Genomic DNA, 22357 nt, shown 5'->3' with positions numbered 1-22357 from the left:
CCGTGACCGAGGGTTGAGTGATTTTATTACACAAATACATGAACATACAATACTAATACTAATACTATTAATAATAATAACGAGTGTAGTGGTACACACACACACACACACCCTTTGCTACCAGTGTAAACCTATAGTCTAACTAAATTAAAGTGTCTCCTTGGCTTCTGGTCGCGTCATAATGGCTGCAGCAGCAAGAAGCAGCTTTTCACATCCGATCCTCCGACTGTCCTCTCCCGTGTCAGAAACAATAACCCGCCTCATTCCTGCGGATGGAGAGCGAGGGGGGGGGGGGGGGGGGGGCAGCATTTCTTACTTCTGTCATAAATATTTAAATATCTCTGATTTGGGTGTTGAAAATACATTTACAAGCGCCTGCATGCGGGAGACGCCGTCCGGAGCGGAAGGTAATAAAGAAACTCCTCGTGCACCAAGCTGCATGAAATGTGCGTGAGCAGAGCGCGAGGAGCGCAGCGGCTGGAGCGGCTGCTTTATCTTATCTTATTCCAGGCATGTGTCCACGGTTAAGTGTGTTTCTGCTGCTCAGATAGTTCCAGATCAAAAGCAGCTGAAATAGTTGAAATATTTGAAACGGTGTTGAGAAATGATTTCGCTGCCTGTCAGGCATCCGTTATGGCTGCAGGAGGCTCGGCTCCTGTGAGGCCTCGCTGTTTTCACTCTGCGTGCTGCTGTTTGCACTTCTATGGAGGCGCTGCTCATGGATCCATGAAAGCAGGATTGTTCTCCGACGCGGACGCGCGGAGAGATGGCGTTAATGTGTTACGCAGGGGTCTATTGTGATGCGGCGAACATTTGATGCGAAATTAATGTTTACTCCGAGACGTGCTGGAGAACAATGGCGGCACCGCTGGTCACTGTGCCAGGAGGAGCATGGAGGAGGATTCAGCGAAGGTTGTCCCGAATGCGCGTCATTAACGCATTTATTTAGTTCTAGTGTGTGTTTGAAGCCAGCAGCGCCTCGAATCCTGCGCAAAAGGCCGCGTATTCGTTTTAAGCCCGGTTGGGAGAAACAGACGAGTCGAGCCTTTTCTGTCCAACCAGCGGTCCGTGCGCGACGGAGCTCAACGTTGACGCACGGGAGAATCCTCTTAATGCATATGGTCAAACACAAGGTTAAAGGCAGACCCACGCGTCTCACTGTAATACACACACACACACACACACACACACACACACGCCAGAGAATGTAGACACGGACAAGACTCCACACAGAGCTCATCTTCCCACTCGCGACGGGGAGCGGCAGCCATATTGTCCTCTCCTGTGTTGCTTTCCCACGCGAAACAGATTAGAAATGCAGAGAGGGTTCAAAGAGGGAAAAATAAATGTTGATTGGAAAGAAGGTTTTTAATTCAACATTTCTGATTATGTATATCTAAACGAGAATAATTATTTTAGGTACAACTCGAAATTCTGAGGAGCGTTAATAACAATAACAGAATTTTAAGTGTCAGAAACACAACATAGTTTTAAAACACAACCCGATAAAGTATCAAACAGAGCGCGTGCACTGATTAAAATATGCAAGCACGTTAACATGTTAATTCAAGTAATTCTTGAATGCAAATATTTTCAGAAGTTTAAAATACGAATAGAACTTTGATAATATTCACCTTTAAAGTGCTCCACGTCTTTCTCTGTGAATATCTTAAATTCCTCTCGTGAATAAAACGCAGTAAAAGCCTCCAAACACTGAAATGAAACCGTCGCTTTGAAGCGGCGCGGGAAGTGCGCCATATTCCATCTCCATAAAACCGGTGCTTCGTCTTTGAATCCGCCCACAACTATAAAACGACGTGGAGTTAATTTAACATTAAGGTTTTACATGGAGCCGGTAATTGTCGCTTCCAGACAAAACTGGTTTCATTTTCTCTCCGAATTGAGGCAAAAAAAAAAAAAAAAAGGCTAAAATCACGAGCGCAATGGAAACAGTTTGGTTTAGAGTTGAGCAGGGATTGTTCAACAGCCGAGCATAAATCACGGGAGCGCGCGGCCTCATAAATCTGGAGCCGCCGGACGTTAACGAGCGAAAGATTTAAGTGTGAGGAAAATAATGTTAACACAACGCGCACGTTAGCGCGTGTTTAAATCAACTCTAACAAGGAGAGGATTCTAGAAAAGGAGGACGGTGCCATTGTTTATTAGAATAATATTTACATTATTAGCAAACGCATATTATTATTATTGTTGTTATTATTATTATTATTATTATTATTATTATTATTATTATTATTATTATTATTATCATTATTATTATTATTATTATTATTATTATTATTATTATTATTATTACTCTTTATCTGTTGCCGGAATCGTCTTATCTCCATAAAAGCAGTGTCCAGTAACGCGCCGTGTCCAGTAACGCGCCCTGAGCTCCAGGTGCTTCCGGGAATCTTCCTCACGGTTCGGAAACAGATCAATACGGAGTCTCGCGCTAATTTATACTCGCCAGTGATTCAACGCGCGTGAAAAATGAGCGTCTGAAACCGAATCCTTCCGGAGCCCGCTCGGGCCGGCCGGAGCGCAGCGTGCGTGCAGCAGCGCGATAAGAGTCGAAGACGTTTCCACGAGGAATTACGCGCCAGCTCTCTTCGTCCACTCCGCTTTTATCATCGCGGCTCGGAAGCAAAAAATAACGATTCTGCTGTCGTGGAACGGAACTTCGCTCTCTTTCTTCGCGCTCTACCTCGCTTTATCTCTCTCGCGGTTGTGTTCGAGTGTGTGCACGCACGCACGCACGCACGCACGCGTGGGTAGATAACATGAATAGTCCATTGACTGAGAGAGATGGGCGGCGGATAGGCCAGAGCAATTTAGTTTTTACATTTTACAATTCAAACAAATCAAGAATCACAAGACGGTAGCAGCCATTAGGCCGCTGAGAATCCACGATGATCCAAAACACGAGATCCGTGTGGAAAATATCATCACAAGAGAATGTGCGAGTTGCGTCACTTTCTATATTCATGACTTTAAAGTTGGCCCCCTGGCAGAGACACTGTTATATTAAACCAAGCAGACGCTACGGAAACCGTTTCCTGTGTAGACATGCTGGTCAAATCACAGGCGAATGCCCCCCCCCCCCTCTCTTCCTCTCCTCTGATCACGCTCAGTTTGACTCCATGTAATATCCAACATCTGGCCCTGGCGCAGGCAGGACGGACAGAAGGTCGCTCTGAGCCCCACTTGCCGCACCTCCACCAGATTCCTCCATTGGGCACGAATAAGAACCAGACCCCCCCCCCCCCCCCCCCCTTCTCTTCGGCACGCTGGCCCAAACTGTGCATCCTTGTCCCGGTTCAGGATCAGTCCGTGGTATCAAGGAGAACGACCAAGTCAGAGGTCGAAAGGAGGAGTGACCCCGGGGGGGTCATAGACTGATGACGCGGGGCAGGGTCCATCTGTAGCCTTCCTCTGCTGATAATCAAAGCAATTAAATGCGCAGTTTCAAATACTCGAGCAAGCAGGAGCTCCACAAATACTTCAAGGCACCTGTGATGGCTAAACGGATGCGTGCTAAGAACCAACACCAGCAGTGTGTTGGTGATTTCAGGCAGCCTTGAACAGAAAGATAGCAGCCGGTAGAGAGCAGGAGGGGGGGGGGGGGGGCTCCATTGGTAAACTGAGCCATGCACAGAGGAAGAGGAGGTGGAAGAAGCAGAGGGGTGCCCAGGGAACACGGTGTCACGCTCAACCCAGAAAAACTCCGGGAGAGGAAATGAGATTATTTTGTTCGCTTGTTCAGGACACTTTGGATCCAGCGGAGCTCGCGCCGCACGCACGCCAATGTTCGCTCTCTTATTGGTGGATAGGTAAGATCAAGCTCCGGGAAACATACTGGCGGGGCGGGGGGTGGGGGCTGAGTGGTGCAGGGGCGCGCACGAAATGTTTTTAGGGTAAAGTGGCACCACAAACCTAGCAATCCACGCCAACTCGTGCGCTCTCGTATATTCGGTTGCTGGAGATTGAGGCGTTTCCAAACGGGACACGTAACCAATCGTCTCGTTCATGCGTAAAATGTTCTAATATACGCAGGGCTATTTTAAGAGCACGTAATAGTGCGGTGTAAACAACGGACTTGATTGCCTTCAATGGTTCGGGTCCATTTTGGACCAAAATACACCATAGCACCAACTGCAAGCGCAAGCGACCGCGCGCGTAATTACGCGTGGGGCAATCAGGAGAAAAGACCGCTATTTTCCATGAAGGGATTCTCCAGCCGGTGTGTTCGTTCGTGTCCGAAACAGATATCATCCAGGGAAAAACGCGTCACCGTGCAGGAGAGGATGAAGGAGGAGGAAACGCCAAGGGCGCGCAGGTAAGGTCTGCGAAGATGCTTCTCTGAGTGTCCCGGCGTGTTCGCGAGGCGCGCCCACGTCACTCAGTCCGATGCCCGACACGCCATTAACGATCAGTTGTGTAGAAGCGTAGTCTCTCCCCAAATCTCTGAGGCATCCGGGGTGTGCCAGCTCCCTCCCCCCCCCCCCCCCCTCTCTCTCTCTCTCTCCCCCTCTCTCTCTCTCTGCTGTGCTCGCGCGTGACTGTCCACGTGATGCCCAGTTGAAGACAGATGCTTCTTAGAATATGTAATATAAGGAGGAAGAGCAATTCCGCTTCCTTCCTTGCCTGAAAAACAAGTTTACTTGCAGGATGAAGGTGGGCATGCGTTGTGGGGGTTGTGCATGGTGCGCGTGACACCGTGAGAATGAGTCGTATAGTGAATAGGGAGCTGCCGGTTAGGTGTGAAGAAAGAAGATGCATGTTAGCCGCGCTGTGATTTATGATAGTGTGAAAAGATTGCTTCCCCAAGAAGAAGCCCCCTCTCCGTCTTTGCCTGCCCCCAACAAACACAACTTAGATGGGCTTCGTTAACACAATGTTAAGAGTCGTTATTAACATAAAGCCAGCAAGAGTCGTTATTAACATTAAACCAGCAAGAGTCGTTATTAATATAAAACCAGCAAGAGTCGTTATTAACATAAAGCCAGCAAGAGTCGTTATTAACATTAAACCAGCAAGAGTCGTTATTAATATAAAACCAGCAAGAGTCGTTATTAATATAAAACCAGCAAGAGTCGTTATTAACATTAAACCAGCAAGAGTCGTTATTAATATAAAACCAGCAAGAGTCGTTATTAATATAAAACCAGCAAGAGTCGTTATTAATATAAAACCAACAAGTGTCGTTATTAACATAAAACCAGTAAGAGTCGTTATTAACATTAAACCAGTAAGAGTCGTTATTAACATAAAACCAGCAAGAGTCGTTAGTAACATAAAACCAGCAAGAGTCGTTATTAACATTAAACCAGCAAGAGTCGTTATTAACATTAAACCAGCAAGAGTCGTTATTAACATTAAACCAGCAAGAGTCGTTATTAACATAAAACCAGCAAGAGTCGTTATTAACATAAAACCAGCGAGAGTTGTTATTATTACATGTTTCATGTTGAGTCATTGCAAAGATGATGACCAGCAGTTGAGTTTTTCTGTCTGTGGGGTTTCAGTCGGGTCCATTTGATGGGTTCCGGAATCTGAGAGGTGGGACATCACCAACAGGAATATAATCTAATCATTCGAGATGTCCTTTATATTTATTCTTTGCAAACTTTATGCATCCAAAATAACTTTTTATTTGTTAAATCTCTGATGTTTTCATTAAGCAGAGTTTTCTGGTCGAATATTCTCAGATGTTTGCATATTTCCAAAATAGTAACATTTTTGTTGCCTGTTTTAATATTTGGAAAAAGAGTATCCCTAATTGTGTTATTAATACTAATATCGTGCATAGGCCAGATTGTGGTGAGGTGATACGTATGGCAATACAGAGATGACACTTTAATGCAATGCAGTCTAATTCTGCAACTAAACTTAAAAAAAAAGAATCAAGCCATGACATTTTTCTTTTTCTTTTGTAAATTCATTCCTGTTCCACAAAATCCTAGAACTGCTTGTGTGCAATCTGAAACACTAATATTGTCTTATATCATTAATAAATATCAGACAAAAGATCAAAGTAAACATTAAAATTAAACTGCTGAAAGTCATAGTAGATGTGGAACTGATAAATGAACTTGTTTCTTAATTAGCTTCCCAGCATGCAGCTGAGTAACACATCGTTGTATTTGCTTTTTGGCTGTTGAAATTAATCGTTTGAATTGATTGATTCAGCTGATGAACCTTGTAAAGCTAAAAATCGTTCCGATTTTTTACTTTGGGCTGTTGACCAATCCTGTGTGACCTGTTAAGGGTCTGGTCACCCCCCACGCAGGCTGACAGCTGCTCCGGTCATGTCAGGTAAGCGTTGAGCCCCTCCTCTGGAAGCTTGCTTGACCTCTGTGGTTTTTATTCACTTCCGGGTACAAAGACGAAAGTCAAGAAAACCCGGCAGGAACTCCAAGACTGTCGTGATTTAATTGATTTTTTCATACATCAATGACAAACTTTGGGCAAAGCACCAATCAGGGGATAGCGGGGTCGAGCACGCCTAACAGTTTTGTACTGAATGAGGGCTGACAGTTCTGGCCAGGACCCATGCAGCCCATCTCTCCTGCTGTAACGGGCCTCGTTGCTGCTGGGTCAGCCCGTCTGATTATATTACAGGCACTGCTTTCTTTTTCTGGCCCATGTGTCAGAAGGAGAGCATGTTGTTAGGAAATGGATACAGGAGCAGGCTGCTCAGCGTAACAAGCCTTCAAAGCAGTAGAATAACGACGAAGGAAGAATCCATTTTAAGACAATGCAGACCACAAACTGTGGAAGATATTCATATTTCACCGAATACCTTGGCTGCCAGGTCGCTATTCTGAGCAACACGCTGTCACAGTGACTGAAATTCACAATTGGTTAGATGAGTGGAGACATAATACCCCCCCCCCCCCCAAAAAAAAGATGCTCAGTCTCTGGAGTCGAGCCAGAGATAAGAGTCACCGTCTACAAAACGTTCCTGCCATGATTTCTGTTCACCACTCAGAGCACACGCACCAAACATGCACAAAACACGCACCCAACATGCACAAAACACGCACCCAACATGCACCCAACATGCACCAAACACGCACCCAACATGCACCAAACACGCACCAAACACGCACCCAACATGCACCAAACACGCACAAAACACGCACCCAACATGCACCCAACATGCACCAAACACACACCCAACATGCACCAAACACGCACCCAACATACACCAAACACGCACCCAACACGCACCAAACACGCACCAAACAGGCACCAAACACGCACCAACATGCACCCAACACGCACCAACATGCACCAAACACGCACCAAACATGCACCAAACATGCACCCAACATGCACCAAACACGCACCAAACACGCACCAAACATGCACCCAACATGCACCAAACACGCACCAAACACGCACCCAACATGCACCCAACATGCACCAAACATGCACCAAACACGCACCAAACACACACCAAACACGCACCCAACATGCACCAAACATGCACCCAACATGCACCAAACACGCACCCAACATGCACCAAACACGCACCAACATGCACCCAACACGCACCAACATGCACCAAACACGCACCAAACACACACCAAACACGCACCAAACACGCACCCAACACGCACCCAACACGCACCAAACACGCACCAAACACACACCAAACACACACCAAACACGCACCAAACACACACCAAACACGCACCAAACACACACCAAACACGCACTAAACACGCACCAACATGCACCAAACACGCACCAAACACGCACCAAACACGCACCAAACACGCACCAACATGCACCAAACACGCACCAAACACGCACCAAACACGCACCAAACATGCACCAACATGCACCCAACACGCACCAACATGCACCCAACACGCACCAACACGCACCAAACACGTACCCAACACGCACCAAACACGCACCAAACACGCACCAACACGCACCAAACACGCACCAACACGCACCAACACGCACCAACACGCACCAAACACGCACCCAACACGCACCAACATGCACCCAACACGCACCAACACGCACCAACACGCACCAAACACGCACCAAACACGCACCAAACACGCATCTCAACATGCACCCTAGCTCACACATCCGTCTTCTTCCGATGCCTGACAGTCGTGGTGCCAATTCATCCCTGCACCCACCTCCTCAAACACGCTCTCTCTCTCTCTCTCTGTCTTTCTCTGCCTCCCTTTCCCCCCCTCCCTCTTTTTTCCGGCTTCAGGGCGTTCTTTGAGTTGGAGGTTAAAGATTAGCATCTCTGATAAAGATTAACTCTCTGTCTAAAGGAAGGCGCTGCTGACTTGGGTTTCTGGTTCAGGACGGCTGGTGACACCGGGACAAGCTCTGACCCTGCCGGCAGCGAGAGGGGAGGGGAGGGGAGGGGAGACCCTGGGCTGAAATATAAGACAAGACCACCGGCAGGAGACAAGCGCACACCTTTATTAGGACAGCACTGTGTCCACATTATCCACTTACACCGAAACGCAAAGAGGTGCCATGATGAGTTCACTCATAATGACTCCTCCATCAAAAAAGCTGCAGGGTTCGAATCTCTCTGGCATTTTAAGTGAGAAAAATAATCAGGATTCAGTTTGACTTCTCAAACTCTTACCTATGAAATGATAATTAACTATTTGACACGGCTTATCAGGCTGGACCCCACAAGAGGCTGTGTGTTCATGCAGAAATAACGCAATGGTGAGACAGACGTTTAAAAGTAACAACAATATCCATCAGACGAATGACTTGTTGATTCATGAAAAGTCTTCTGCATTGGGAACTTAAGGGAATGTCTCGTCAGGATTCTGTGGCTTGAACAGGAACCGTGGAAGTTTAAGGAGTCAGTCGTGTGTCTGCAGGCAGCAAAGTTCACGAGGAGAACATTTGTTCAAGTCTCACTCATCAAGTCGTGTGATGCTGTGTCTTCCACGCCTGCATCGGGCTGCTGCGTGAGCGCTAACCGACGGACGTCTCTGTGTCCTCCTCAGTAATAAATGCTGCCTCCTTCTTCAGGAAGTTGTGTTACGGTGGATAGACTTCAGCCTCCAAGCAGCCGCTGCCTGTCTCTGTGTTTGTCTCAGAGTTGAATCGTGTCCAGCGGGAGGGGAGGACACGAGTTGAGTATGGGTTTGTTGTAGCTTGTGTGACGTTGTTAGCGGCGATGCTGCCTCATGACACTCAACGAAAGCGCCAAACGGATGGAAACGATTAATGACTCCGATGGATGCAGTGGAAGCAAGCACACACACACACACACACACATAGGGGCGCACGGTGGTGCAGTGGGTAGTTGCCTCGCATCAAGAAGGTTCTGGGTTCGATTCCTTTCTGTGCAGAGTTTGGATGTTCTCCGGTTTCCTCCGAAAACATGCTGCTTAGGGGAGTTGATCGCTCCAAATTGTCTGTAGTGAGCTGGCGACACGTCCGGAGTGTACCCTGCCTCTCATTCGTAGTCAGCTGACCCACAAGGTGGATAAAGTGGCTCGATGAGCTCTGATGAATGCTGATGATGATGAATATATTTATTAGATAGAATGTTAGAGTACAAGTACAGTCAAACAATAGAATGTATTACAGTACAAGTACAGTCAAACAGTAGCATGTATTACAGTACAAGTACAGTCAAACAATAGAATGTATTACAGTACAAGTACAGTCAAACAACATTGTGTATTACATTACAAGTACAGTAAAACAATAGAATGTATTACAATACAAGTACAGTCAAACAGTAGCATGTATTACAGTACAAGTACAGTCAAACAATATTGTGTATTACAGTACAAGTACAGTCAAACAATAGAATGTATTACAGTACAAGTATGGTCAAACAATATTATGTATTACAGTACAAGTACAGTCAAATAATATGTATTACAGTACAAGTACAGTCAAACAATAGTGTGTATTACAGTACAAGTACAGTCAAACAGTAGCATGTATTACAGTACAAGTATACAGTCAAACAATAGTGTGTATTACACTACAAGTAGTCAAACAGTAGCATGTATTACAGTACAAGTACAGTCAAACATCCTGTCTAAGAGGAGCAATTCTAAAAAGCCCTTGCAGTCTTCTTTCCTTTGAAAGTCCTTTGTACATAAATCATCGACATTTAACAATACCAATAAAATAAAAATAAAAATAAATTACTCCACAGATGCAAAATAACAATAAATTAAAAAGACATAATATGTACAACGTAGGTGGAGAAAAAGGGGGGGAAGGGGCCAAGGTAGGGGGGGGGGGGGGGGGGGTGATCTGGAGAGTCGTGATCTCCGTTTCTCCGCAGGGTAGAAGTACTCTGATATTCCTCCTGATAGTTACATCCTACAGCTCAGCTAGTTTATACATGAGTCTTTAGTTGGATCAATAATTAACTGAGACTGAACACAGACGTATTGTTCTACCTGATTTTGACTGTAGATGGAACCTTTTTCAATAAGAACCTACATTCATGTTCTGTGTTCTGCGTCTCAGCATGGAGCCCTGTTAACCTGTTAACCTGTTAACCTGTTAACTAACCCGAACCCCTGCTGGCTCGGAGACAAGCGGCCTGTTATTATCGGTGAAGGACGCCGCCGTGATGATGACACCGTCGCTGCGTGGAACGACACGCCTTACATTTCACTCCTCGCGTTTTGTTAGAAAGCTGCATTTTTGTGGGCGAGCCTTAGAGGCTCCTCCGGGTCAAAGGTCACACCTGTGTGCACCAGTGAATCTCTCTCTCTCAGCTCCTCTGTGAGTAACAAAAGGTTCTAATGCTGAATGGTTTGAGCTAAACTAGACACTGACTAAACTCAAGACTATCGACTATTTGTCTCATATCTCAGATGAAATGAACATTTAAAAACTTTCACTTCATCAAATCTGCAGAAAATACCCATTTTGAGTTTTCTTTTTATTCTAAATCGCAACCATCCATGCAGAGGCAAGTTTCCCTGGAATCCCCCCTTCTCCCACTCTGCCTCCTCTTCCACGCGAAATTTGGCTCATCAGCTGTTTTGGGCCTCTGGAGGCGGCCTCCTCCCTTTGTCTTGGCCCAGAGGCTAGCTGGCTAAGCTAGTCGGCCCCTGCATCACTCTCTGGGCAACTTTAGACTAGTCCACTCCTGCTCCGTGGCTCCAAATTCACGACTAACCCCGGGGCCGAGGAGGGGACGTGGGGAAGAGCCCGTGGCGCAGCGATGGGGAAGGACGGCAGCCCGAATTGTGCGTAAGTGAATGGAAGAAAGGAAACAAGTTTCCAGTCGGAGTAAAAGTAGAGCAGTAGCAGTCGTGGTGGTGCGTGGGGTGATAGTGGGTGATCGTGGAGCAGCCTGGATCCTCGCTTTTGATTTATGTGTTCGGTGAAAGCTGTCAGCAGGAGAAACAGAGGCCGCAGAGTTTATTACAGCGCCGAACACCAGACAGCAACAGGAGAGCTTTTAGTTCCGACCTCATGCACGACCCCGTTTACACCACGTTTAGCCCGGATAGATGCAGATCTGCGCATGTTGTCCGGAATGCGTGCGTTCCGCGTGGATGTGGAGCCGCTGCATGGGAAACAGCTGTCCACCCGATGAGGCCGCTTCTTGTCGGGCCGATTGTGTTCATGCCTTGGCCTTCTTCTTCTTCTCTTTCCTCTCCGTATTATTATTATTATTATTATTATTATTAGTAGTAGTAGTAGTAGTATTGCTATTGTTGTTAGTATTATATTATTATTATTGCTATTATTATTATTATTATATTATTATTATTGCTATTATTATTATTATTATTATAGTATTATTATTATTATTATTATTATTATTATTATTATTATAGTATTATTATTATTATTATTAGTAGTAGTAGCAGTAGTAGTATTGTTGTTGTTATTTGTGAGAAGTCGAGATGAAGACATATCGATACGTCTTGTTGTATTATTATATTCACATTGTCTTTTTTAAGGTCATTTTCTTAATATTTAAGTGATTTACCACTTTCTTTTTTTAAACGTTCTTACAACAGATTGAAGTTCAGGGCTTTATGTTTATTAAAATAATGAGTAAACAGACAAATTATTTATATTCTGTAAATGCTCTTATCTCTAGGAGCAAATAATAGTTGTTGTTTTAAATGCTCTCCCGGATCACTTGTGTGCGTGCGTGTGTGTGTGTGTGTGCGTGTTTGATTCCATCTCTCCACCCACGCTGTCGCCTGCTCGTTTTTAAATCTGGTTAAATATTTCCTAGAGCAGGCAGCTCCCCTCAGAGCTTCCACCTCTGTATAAAGACAGGGAATAGATGTGTAATATGATCACCAGGATCAATAGCATCCCCGATCACTCCCCTCAGCCTCCCTTCTTATTATGCTCTTATTACTTTAATGCCCGGATTTCACCGTGAATAATTTAAGGTCAGCAGCTCATGTCCCGTCCGTTCGATGAAACCACGAGGTCTGAGCTCTGTCGGCTTTACCGAGACCTTCTGATTGCACATCTTGATCTCTTTTCTCCTCTTTTCTCCTCTTTTCTCCTCCCTCTATCTCGTCCCTTCTGTATCCCAGTTCTTAGGAGCTTTCTGGGAGCCGCTTTCTTTCATCAAAACATCCGGAGATAAAAGGAAATCTTTCGGTGAGTCCTGCTCGTTTCCTTGATTCTTTATAAAAGATGTTTTCTGTACAAATAACGTAACGTCAAACGTTAAATAGAGAATTAATTAAACAGATTAAAATTACGTCTAAATATTTATAAATATCGTTCCGGTGGACAGTCGTTATTATTATTATTATTATTATTATTATTATTATTATTATTATTATTATAGAAGTAGAATAATAGAATTTCGTCCTTCTGGAAATTATTATCGGCAGCCACATGTGTGTGAGTGTGTGCGTGTGTGTGTGTGTGTGTGTGTAGTAACTAATGTAATAACACATATTAATGTCTTCTAATATAACCCAGAGGCGTTGGGTCATCGTGATGCCTCCGCAGGAAACACGCAGAGGTCACTTCATTATTATAAGACACTTATTAAAACCGCACTTTGTACAGGTCTGCAGCGATGACAGTAATAACAGCTGTAATAACACAAGCAAAGCCAATTCAAGTCGCACTTACAGCAGCTCAAAGCACACCGCAACATTTATACAGAAGTAATTCCAGGTATTTCCATGGAATGGAGGAGCAAACATTACAGAAATATTCCCTCATGATGCGTATTTTAGAGGAAATTCCTTGGTGTCATCCTTCCTGGATTCCATGTCTGTCCTGGGAGCGGAAAGATGGAGCCAGGACTTCCGTGGCTCTGCAAAGCACAAAGTTTGACTTGTGAAACCCGATATCCGTGACTCGGTCCAAACGCGGAGCCGCCGATGCGCGTCTGCCGTCCAAGGGAAGAACTGCCATCCGTCACAAGCGCTGCTGGCGCGCGTCCACAAATCACGACAGACTTGTAATCCGCCGTGCTCGTTGCTCCACGGACACTCCTCTCCCCGCGCTGTTGCTCAGTGGGAGGAAGAGAACTCCAGAGATAACCAAACCGCTGATTGGTGCTTTTGGTTAATGAGTGATGAGGGTTTCCAGCGGCGGTTAGATCCGCCACAAAGGCCGAAGCAAAAGTTGCGCACGGACACATTTCAGGCTCCCACCTCCACCCACGTCCAGCTCTGCAGCCCACAGCGAAGGCTTTCTGTTTTAAAGTTGTGTTGTTCACACACAAACACACACACACTCTCTCTCACACACTCACACACTCACACACTCACACACTCACACTCACACACACACACACACACACACAGTGCTGGGTGCGATAAGACTCATAAATCTTACGTATAGCCAAAGACGACAGGCGCTGCGTCCTGAATAATAAAAATAGAGGCAAGTGGGTGAGCGAGCTCTGGAGGCATGGAGAGGAGAGGAGCGGAAGTGCGTGTGTGTGTGCGTGTGCGTGTGCGTGTGTGTCTGTGTGAAATCAATGTTAGACATATTCATATTTCCACGTGGACCTCACCCCATGCGCCTTTTCTGCGTGTTTCCCCCCACTCTGTTTTATACTTCACCTCCTTCTCCACATGTTGCTGCACCTCATTCCGGTCTTCCGTCCAAGTGTGTTTCTGTCAAAACACAGACAGATCAAACATAAAGAGTAGTGAACTGCGGGCTTGATGGATGCAACACGGTCTTCTAGCAGGAGATAACGGCTGATGATGCTATCAGGGCGGCTGTCAGGTCTGATCCCAGAGGGCTGCATTCCAACAGCGCGCTGTTACTATAGAAACGAGTTGTGTTTTATTGTGTTGAACCAAGTTCTTCATTGACTGACTACAGCTAGCCTACACGTGTAGGGATATATAGCATAGCTAATAAGCTAAGTCATTGGTACTTGATGTTATAGGACTAGTGTGTTTATTGTGTAAATAGTGTGTGTTGATTCCTATTGGACCATTGTGTCTGTATAAAGACTTGATTGATTGATTGAAGCTAATAATAATAAAAATTAAAAATATAAATAAATAAATAAATAAATAAATAAATAAATAAATAAATAAATAAATAAATAATAATATCATGCTTTTTTATTAGCCTCACATTGAGCGGTTCACAAATGAAGCATCCGGTTAGTTTGTGTTCCTGGTTCAGATCGAATCATTTTATAAACCCCGGAGTGAACGGGCTGCTATCCGGGCTAGAACATCTGTCTGTGTTTCACCTTCAGACGGTGACATTAGCATAATTACTGAGTGACGCTGAGCTCTTTGATGGGGAATCAAGTCGAGCCCCGTTATTTTCCCCCGTTAAAGCCCCGTGCGCGCTGCTGATACCCGATCTGGAGTGGGAAGAGTGGGAAGAGTGGGAATACCCGCCAGGACATCACCAGCTGCTGGAGAAACACGCAGCCTACCGGAGACCGAGCACACAACCGAGGCGGAGAGGGAGAGGAGCCCCCGGGAGGATAATAGGAGCTGCGATGGGGTAACATGGTGGACTTGTTCCTCACAGGCTGACCGGCTGGCCGGCTGCAGGGAAGAGACGCTTTTGAGGTCATTGTTATCAGCCAGCAGCGGTGCAAGGCAGCGGGTTCCGGTGCTGGGGCGGAGGAGGGGGCGGGGGCGCGCGGAGGCAGCAGGCAGGCTCCCGGTAAGCTCCCGCAGCTTGCGCGCTCGTTAGCCTGCCTGGAGCCCTCACCGAGCCCGTCCTCCCGTTCTGCCCGTGCACCGAGCCCCCCTACCGCCCAGCAGCCGTTCATGCCACACGGTGTCCGGTTCGCCGCGCTGCTGCCGCTGGCTCCCGGAGGCGTTGTTGTGGTGGGGAGCCGCCGAAGGAGGAGAGGAGGAGAGGAGGAGAGGAGGAGAGGAGGAGGGGAAGCCCCGAGCGGGTTCCTTATCGGTTTCGTTATTGATCACCTATCGGACCTGCGTGAGGACTTAACGGTGATGCGGTGTCGCTGGGTCGGTGCCGGACTGGACCGGGACCGCCGGTGCTAAGGAAGGTAAGCAGCATCACCGGGGCCGGCAGGCCAGCCGGTAACAAACCGCGTTTACCGACTGTGTGTTTGGGAACGGCGGAGTCGCTGCCCGATGATTTATGACTTCAATCCCGGTTCAAGAAGAGTTCACAATCCCGCATATGCCCGCAAGCAGCCCCCCCCCCCCCCCCTCGTTCCCGGATTCCTTCTTCTATTCCTCCACGTCGTCTCAGCCACAATTATTTATTCACAAAGAAATGGCGGGCCGTCTTCTGTGGCGCGTCTCCTCGGCTCTCCGTCTGCGTGATTACGCTCATGTGTATTTGTATTTATACAGGCTGTATAAATATGTACACACGTTGTGTATTATTGTTTCACACATGCACGGAGGCTTGATCATTCGAGGCTCTAACGACAATAGCAGCGACCAGGCCGGAGTCTGATTGGTCCTCGTCTCTGTCTCTTACTGGGACGAGGACAACGTGGACTGTCCAACTTAACGCGTCTCTGTCTGTCCCCCTGCTTGCTTGCACAGCGCTGCATGGCAGGCGCCATTTGTAATTGTATATCCCAGGATAAAACACAGACACTGGACACCTCTCACACACACACACACACACACGGTCCCAGTGCGCGTGTGCGCGTGTGTGAGGTGCTTTTTGTTTGGGCGCTTGTCAGTTTAAGTGTATTATTGAGGGAGGCGTCCAGTAAAGTTGGTGATTGCATTAAGACGCAGCTCTACAAGGCAGGGCAGAAACATTAGTGCCCCTCCTAATGGTCAAACAGCGATATGATTTAATAAGATATTCCCCCTCCCCCTCCCCCCCACCCCCCCTCCTTGGGACTATTCCTCTGAGTAAATAATTAGGATTCCAGCGTGTCTGCTACAAAGATAAATGGCTGACATGTGTGACGCGTTGAGAGCTGCAGCGTCACCTGCGTGCGCGTTGCTGCTTTTTAGTTTCTCTTATTTTCATATTTTACCACCGTTTATTTAGATAAACTGACTTTTGAAGAAGTGACAGTCGTGCGTAAACCCGCCGTACGTTTTGTCGTTAGCTATGGATGCTAATATCTGAACGGGTTGTTGGCCGTGTGGATGGATTATCAGCATCACTCGTTATAGCCGCAGCGCCATGGCGCGCAGGGGCCGCGGGGGTGTCGGTCGGCGGACCGGCTTCACCGTCCAAGGCTTTATCTCCAGAGGAGAAATGAATGCCAGGTGTCGTCGTCCCCCTCCGCCCCCCCCCCCCCCCCGCGCCTGACAGGTCGGCCACAGGCCCACCCCGGCGCCGAGCGCCAGATAGGCGGTCTGTGGGGAGCCGCCGTCCCGGTCCTCCGTGGGGGCCGCGCTGATGCTTCTTTCTGTCTCTCTGGCCTCATTGTTTAAATTCAAGTCCACATATTGGTTTAGTTATCTCATCCTTTTAGTCTAGTCTACACAGAAACCAATTTGTCTTCTGTCATTAAAGAAAAAAAAAAGCTTTTTTACTGCCCCCCAAAAAACACAACTAATAATTCGAGAAGTATTATTTTCGTTTGGGGCAGATATTTCCTTTAATTTACGAAAATGTATCTGCAAGAGCTGCGCTAACAGCAGGCCATGCTAAGGCTACACGCTTTTCTATGCCAATCTAAAATCCAATAAAATAATAATAATAATGGGAAAATTCCACTCGTCTGAAATCCACCACGAGGATCGCTTCCTGTTAGAGAAGGCAGCAGCAGCATGCGTGTTAGAAATAGTCACATCCTGACGTCACACCCAGCCTGAACGACGTCACGCAGGATGGGGCAGCGCTTTCTTAATGCGTAGCATCAGTTTAAATTCAACAAACCTATCGAATAAATAGAAAAAGATCACAAATGACGATAGTTCAAAGAATGCAAAGACGTGATTAATGTTCTAGCTCAATTTAAGGTTGATTTAAACGTTGTTTTTGGCAAATGTGTTTTTATGAAAACAGTTTGATTGAAGAATAAAGCCTTAAAATTTGTCAGTTATTATTTTATCAATAGTGTGACTATAATAATAATAATAATAATAATAATAATAACAATATACATTATTATTATTATTATTATTGTTGTTGTTACATAGTGTGAATAATAATAATATAAGAATATACATAATTATATTATTACTATTGTTATTGTTGTTATTACATAGTGTGAATCATAATAATAATAATAATAATAATAACAATAATAATAATAATACGTTATATTGACATTAATTTGTGTGGGTACAGGGGGGACACAGTTTGCCCTCCTTGTGCCCCCTCCAGGAGAGCATCTGCAGTCTGAGCACTGGGCTGGGAGGGAGGGGGAGGGTAAGGGGTGAGAAAAGAAAGCAGGATTCTATTCATGTCATGGTGCCTTTCATTGGAGGAAGATGGATTTATCTCCCTTACTTCTTTATTCTGCCTCTCCTAACCTTTTAGGTCAGATTGCAGGCGGCCGTTGGAGAGACACCGTCACGTGACCCCCGGTACCAAATGGTCTTCCGGCAGTGGCTCTCAATAAGGACTGGAGCACAAGAAGACGCCACCACCTCTCTCAGAAATGCAGAAGACGACATACTACGACAACTCTTCGACGCTTTTCGGTGGCTACTCGTCCTACCAAGTGCAGGGGGCGGCGGCGGCGGCGGCTGCCAATGGCTTCGGGGGCTACGATGCCCCGGTCCCAGTTTCTCATCACCAGCCGGCCTTCCAGTCGGCGAGTCATCTGGAGGTGGATTCCTACCAGCCCTCTGCCTGTTCCCTGCAGTCGCTGGGTAGCCACCAGCAGCAGCTAGCCAAGACCAAGGAGCTGAACGGCAGCTGCATGCGGCCCAGCCTGCCGCCTGAGCACCACCCCAGCTCCCAGGTGTCCCCTCCACTGGCCCCTAACCCCAGCAATGGTAATAATGGCGCTCAGCAGCCGGGTGGCAGTACTGGGGCCTCCTCAGTTTCTAAATCAGGCCCCAACAAGACGTCTAATTCTTCCTCCTCCATATCGTCCTGCACGTCGTCCTCATCCTCATCACTGCCTCCCAACCCGACCCTGGCCAAGCAGATCTTTCCCTGGATGAAGGAGAGTCGGCAGGCGACCAAACAGAAAACCTGTTCGCCCAGCATCAACTCTGGCAACGGTGTGTCCACGTCCACCTGTCTCTGTCTCTCTGCTTGTCTCTCCACCCACTGCACAGAACAACATGGCTTAGCAGAACGATCCTTCCTCCTTTCTCATTCTCTTCCTCATCACTCCTCGTGGCCTTTAACTTTATTGATGTGGCCAGTGAGCTGGAGTCAAGACATCATTTATACATCTCACTGGATAGCCTGCTCACATGAAAGCTAGAACAAACCCTGTTTTGCAGCTTTTTCTGATTGGCTGCTTTGAACTAACGGCCAACACCTTTGCTGTAACTTTCCAATCCCCAAATATAGGTTTGCAATTCTTAAATATTCCCAGCAACCTAGAGGAAAACAGCGGGGAAAACACACAAAGAGGATCAGTGTCAAATCTGGGTTTTTAAAAACCAAGAGATGCGATCCTGAAGCTATAAAGATGATTTTTGTCATTCAATCCTAAACCAGATCAAAAACTGTTGTTGTTTTTTAAACCTTGCAGGTGAACATTAACATAGTTTAGCTATAAATCAGATCCTGATCCCAGTGGAGGGATGGAACCAGCATGGAGTCAAAGTGGATGCAGAAACATATTGATTACTTTTAATTCATCTTTAATCTGTTAAAATGTAAAAAAATATCTAAATGAAACAATTACCTTTGTCTTCAGCAATGCAAATATCTCTCCTAATAGTTTGTAAAAGAAACATCAAGAGCTATCTATCCCGCCACATGCCTCTGAAAACACACTTCTGCTGAAGATACGCGAACTAGAATCATTTAATAAGTGTTTTTACACAAAGAAAAATGTAGATGGAATGTGGTGATGCTCTGACCAACAAATAACCTCAAAGAAAATGTTTTATCTGTGGCAGTGCTGAAAAAAGTTACACATTCTGGATGATGCCTTTACAGAGTTGACATTTCGGGTCGCTGCATGGATTAATTTCAGTTGCTCAGATGGATTGATCAATTGTTCACAGTTCACAACATGAAATATGAAAATTCCAAAGACATTCCTGATCTATAGAGCTACCTAAAAAAAAGAAAAGAAAAAAGAATCACCTCTTGGTTTTCAAGCAGTCATCACAGTTCATCAAAATCAGTTCAGACCTTTTTATGATTTTCTGCTAACACAAATACAAATCTTCACTCTTTTCCTTTTTCCCACGCTTTGTCCTCGTCCTCTCTTTCTCTCCCCCCCATCTGGTTATCATTTACCCTCCGATTGTTTTCCCTCTTCCCAAGAAAGACGCTGCAAAACAAGAAAGATATTACCAGAATGAATTCAAGTGTCGTGGATGACAACAGGGGAATTGATTTTTAGGAAGAGTGAAGCAGCCATTTGAAAGGGAATATATTAGCAGGAGGGGAAAAATACAACAAGTTGGTGAACTTGAAAGTAATCTGGATGGATGAGATCAGATGTGCAGATATTAGCTCACGACGACAGAGAATATGTCCCGCCTTAATAAGTAGGATTTGCTTCCAGGTACCGAGCATGGAGCTGAGGACAGATCAGACTCTTTACGACGACAGTTTGAGACAATCAGTTACAGATTGTTTCTACTCTGAGACGGATTATCTGATGACTGCTTTTTTCTGTCCAGACAAATAAGTGTCAGCTGTTCACGTTGCTGTGGAGATAAGATCTCAGTGTTGTCTGTGAATCAATCTGCGCCAGCCGCCGCCATGCAGGATGAACACATGCAGAAAGCATGTCGCCTCATGGCCGTTTTATCCTTTAGACATACGCGCCGTACTCATGAAGGGAGGCTACGTTAGCCTACGTTAGCAGTAACAGCAAATCAACAGCCGTGTGTGGAAGTCGTCTCCACCCGTGGGGTTTTGACCTTTGCTGGATTCCAATGAGGTCGTGGATTTGTCAGTGGCGTTCAATACTTTTCACACCAGACGTAAATACTCTGGAATAGTTAAAGAAATAATTACTTTTAACAGCACCTTTGGTTCTGTCATTGCAAAAACACCGTGTTAATCAAAAAGCAGTCAAAGTATCAGCAAAGTGAACTTCGTCCGTCGCTTGGAGACCAGATAGCGGTCTACGAGCAGCGCCAAAGAAGACACCAGATTTTAACGTTGACATATTTCTAAAGCGAATTCGGTCATGACCTTCAAACGAATGATGCGAGGCATTCTGCAAGCATTTCGTTGAACAGTTTCAAGGCAGTCATTTAAAGAATGGAGGAGACGTGGTCGTTCCTTTATATTTTCGTGGATCTAAGCAGCTATGATATCGTCTACAGCCGCGGGTGGGTTTGGCGCTGAGCAGGCGCCGGACCCTTTAGACATAATCATTATCGTGGGATTATCTCTTGGTGGTGACGACTCGTCCTGGGTGAAGTGAGTGCAGAGCGACATCACTTCCTGTTCCTCGCTCTCGCTGCAGCTGCTGTTGCTGCAGGGGGGTTGCTTTTGCAGTCAAGATGTAATTTAGCTGCCCTCGGCCAGTGCGGGGGCCTCCATCTCTTAATAACTGCCACTGTTATGAAGTGTCGACAACTAATATCCAGCGATAATTCAGGCGGCACGCCCAGGCCCCCTGCTGCTTTATTAAGACCCTGAATATGCTCGGTTCTCACCAGTGTTCAGCCTCCTCTCCGGATCTGTGTCCTTATTTCAGCATCCCTTTACCTCTTTGGTGCTATAAACTCTATTTTTTTCCATTTAATATGACTATTTGTCCTGATTGGCGGTTTTCTTTATAACGTTTCCTCTTCTCTCCGCAGCATCGGGGGGTGCAGAGAGCGGCAGCAGCGGGGAGAAGAGTCCTCCCAGCGGGTCGTCGGCGTCATCGAAGCGGGCTCGTACGGCGTACACCAGCGCCCAGCTGGTTGAGCTGGAGAAGGAGTTCCATTTCAACCGGTACCTGTGTCGGCCACGGCGAGTGGAGATGGCCAACCTGCTTAACCTGTCTGAACGGCAGATAAAGATCTGGTTCCAGAACCGACGCATGAAGTACAAGAAGGACCAGAAGTCCAAGGGCCTGAGCTCCAGCTCTGGAGGGCCCTCGCCGACCGGCTCCCCTCCCCTGACCATGCAGTCCTCTGCCAGCTTCCTCAACTCAATGCACCCCATGGGAGGGGGCGGGGCAGGCTACGATGTCCCATCTCCGCCATCCTTTGGCAAGCCACACCAGGGTGTGTCTTACTCCATGTCCACTGCCTACTCCAACGTCCAGGTGAAGGGCTGTCCACCGCAGCAGAAGTATGGTACCCCTGATCCGGACTATGGTGATCCCCACCCCCACCACAGCCTAGTGCAGGCTAACAGTGCTGGCTATGGGACGCCCACCAACATGCAGGCCAGTCCTGTTTATGTGGGGGGTGGCAGCTATGTGGAACCCATGCCTGGCTCTGGGCCCTCTATGTACGGGCTAAACCACCTTGGCCCCACGCCATCCCACCATCAAACCATGGACTACAATGGCGCGGGGCCAATGTCAGCCACCAACCAGCACCACGTAGGTGTAGGTGGGCCCCAAGGTCCCTGTGACCCGCCCACTCACCCTACGTACACCGAGCTGTCGGCGCACCACACCTCGACTCAGGGCAGAATCCAGGAAGCACCCAAGCTCACTCACCTGTAGCAGGAACAAAATGACGTAAGAAGTAGTGACGACGACCCAGAACGAGACACGACACGACTCCCTACCAGACTGACTAACACTGCACTGCTACAACAGGCCGACAGGGGAGACAGGACGAGACAGACACAAGCGATCCAGTGGTTTGTCCTGGGCTCTGGAGCCACAGAAGGGACC

At 46.7% G+C, this 22357-nt stretch overlaps 1 protein-coding gene and 1 long non-coding RNA gene across 3 annotated transcripts in view; both read left to right on the top strand.

The window, feature by feature from the left end:
• The window catches only part of LOC137906067 (homeobox protein Hox-B3a), a 27687-nt gene extending 5504 nt beyond the window's left edge, over positions 1-22183 (top strand). The window contains exons 3-4 of one of the 2 annotated variants that reach the window (XM_068750361.1): positions 18383-18569; positions 21324-22183. In XM_068750361.1, the coding sequence (XP_068606462.1) occupies positions 18383-18569; positions 21324-22183 (1047 nt within the window). Of the gene's footprint in view, positions 1-18025; positions 18597-21323 lie in introns of those variants that run through there. The other variant, XM_068750362.1, reaches the window with a different exon arrangement.
• Positions 4318-14162, top strand: LOC137906068 (uncharacterized). Its single transcript, XR_011105866.1, has 3 exons — positions 4318-4339; positions 12558-12624; positions 14102-14162. It is a non-coding gene; the product is annotated as an uncharacterized lncRNA (long non-coding RNA).
• Positions 22184-22357: the final 174 nt, after the last annotated feature.

This window comes from Brachionichthys hirsutus, chromosome 16 (genome assembly GCF_040956055.1).
Source record: "Brachionichthys hirsutus isolate HB-005 chromosome 16, CSIRO-AGI_Bhir_v1, whole genome shotgun sequence".
NCBI lineage: Eukaryota > Metazoa > Chordata > Actinopteri > Lophiiformes > Brachionichthyidae > Brachionichthys > Brachionichthys hirsutus.
Note: the sequence above shows the minus strand (reverse complement) of the source record. Positions and strands in the feature narration are given on the sequence as shown.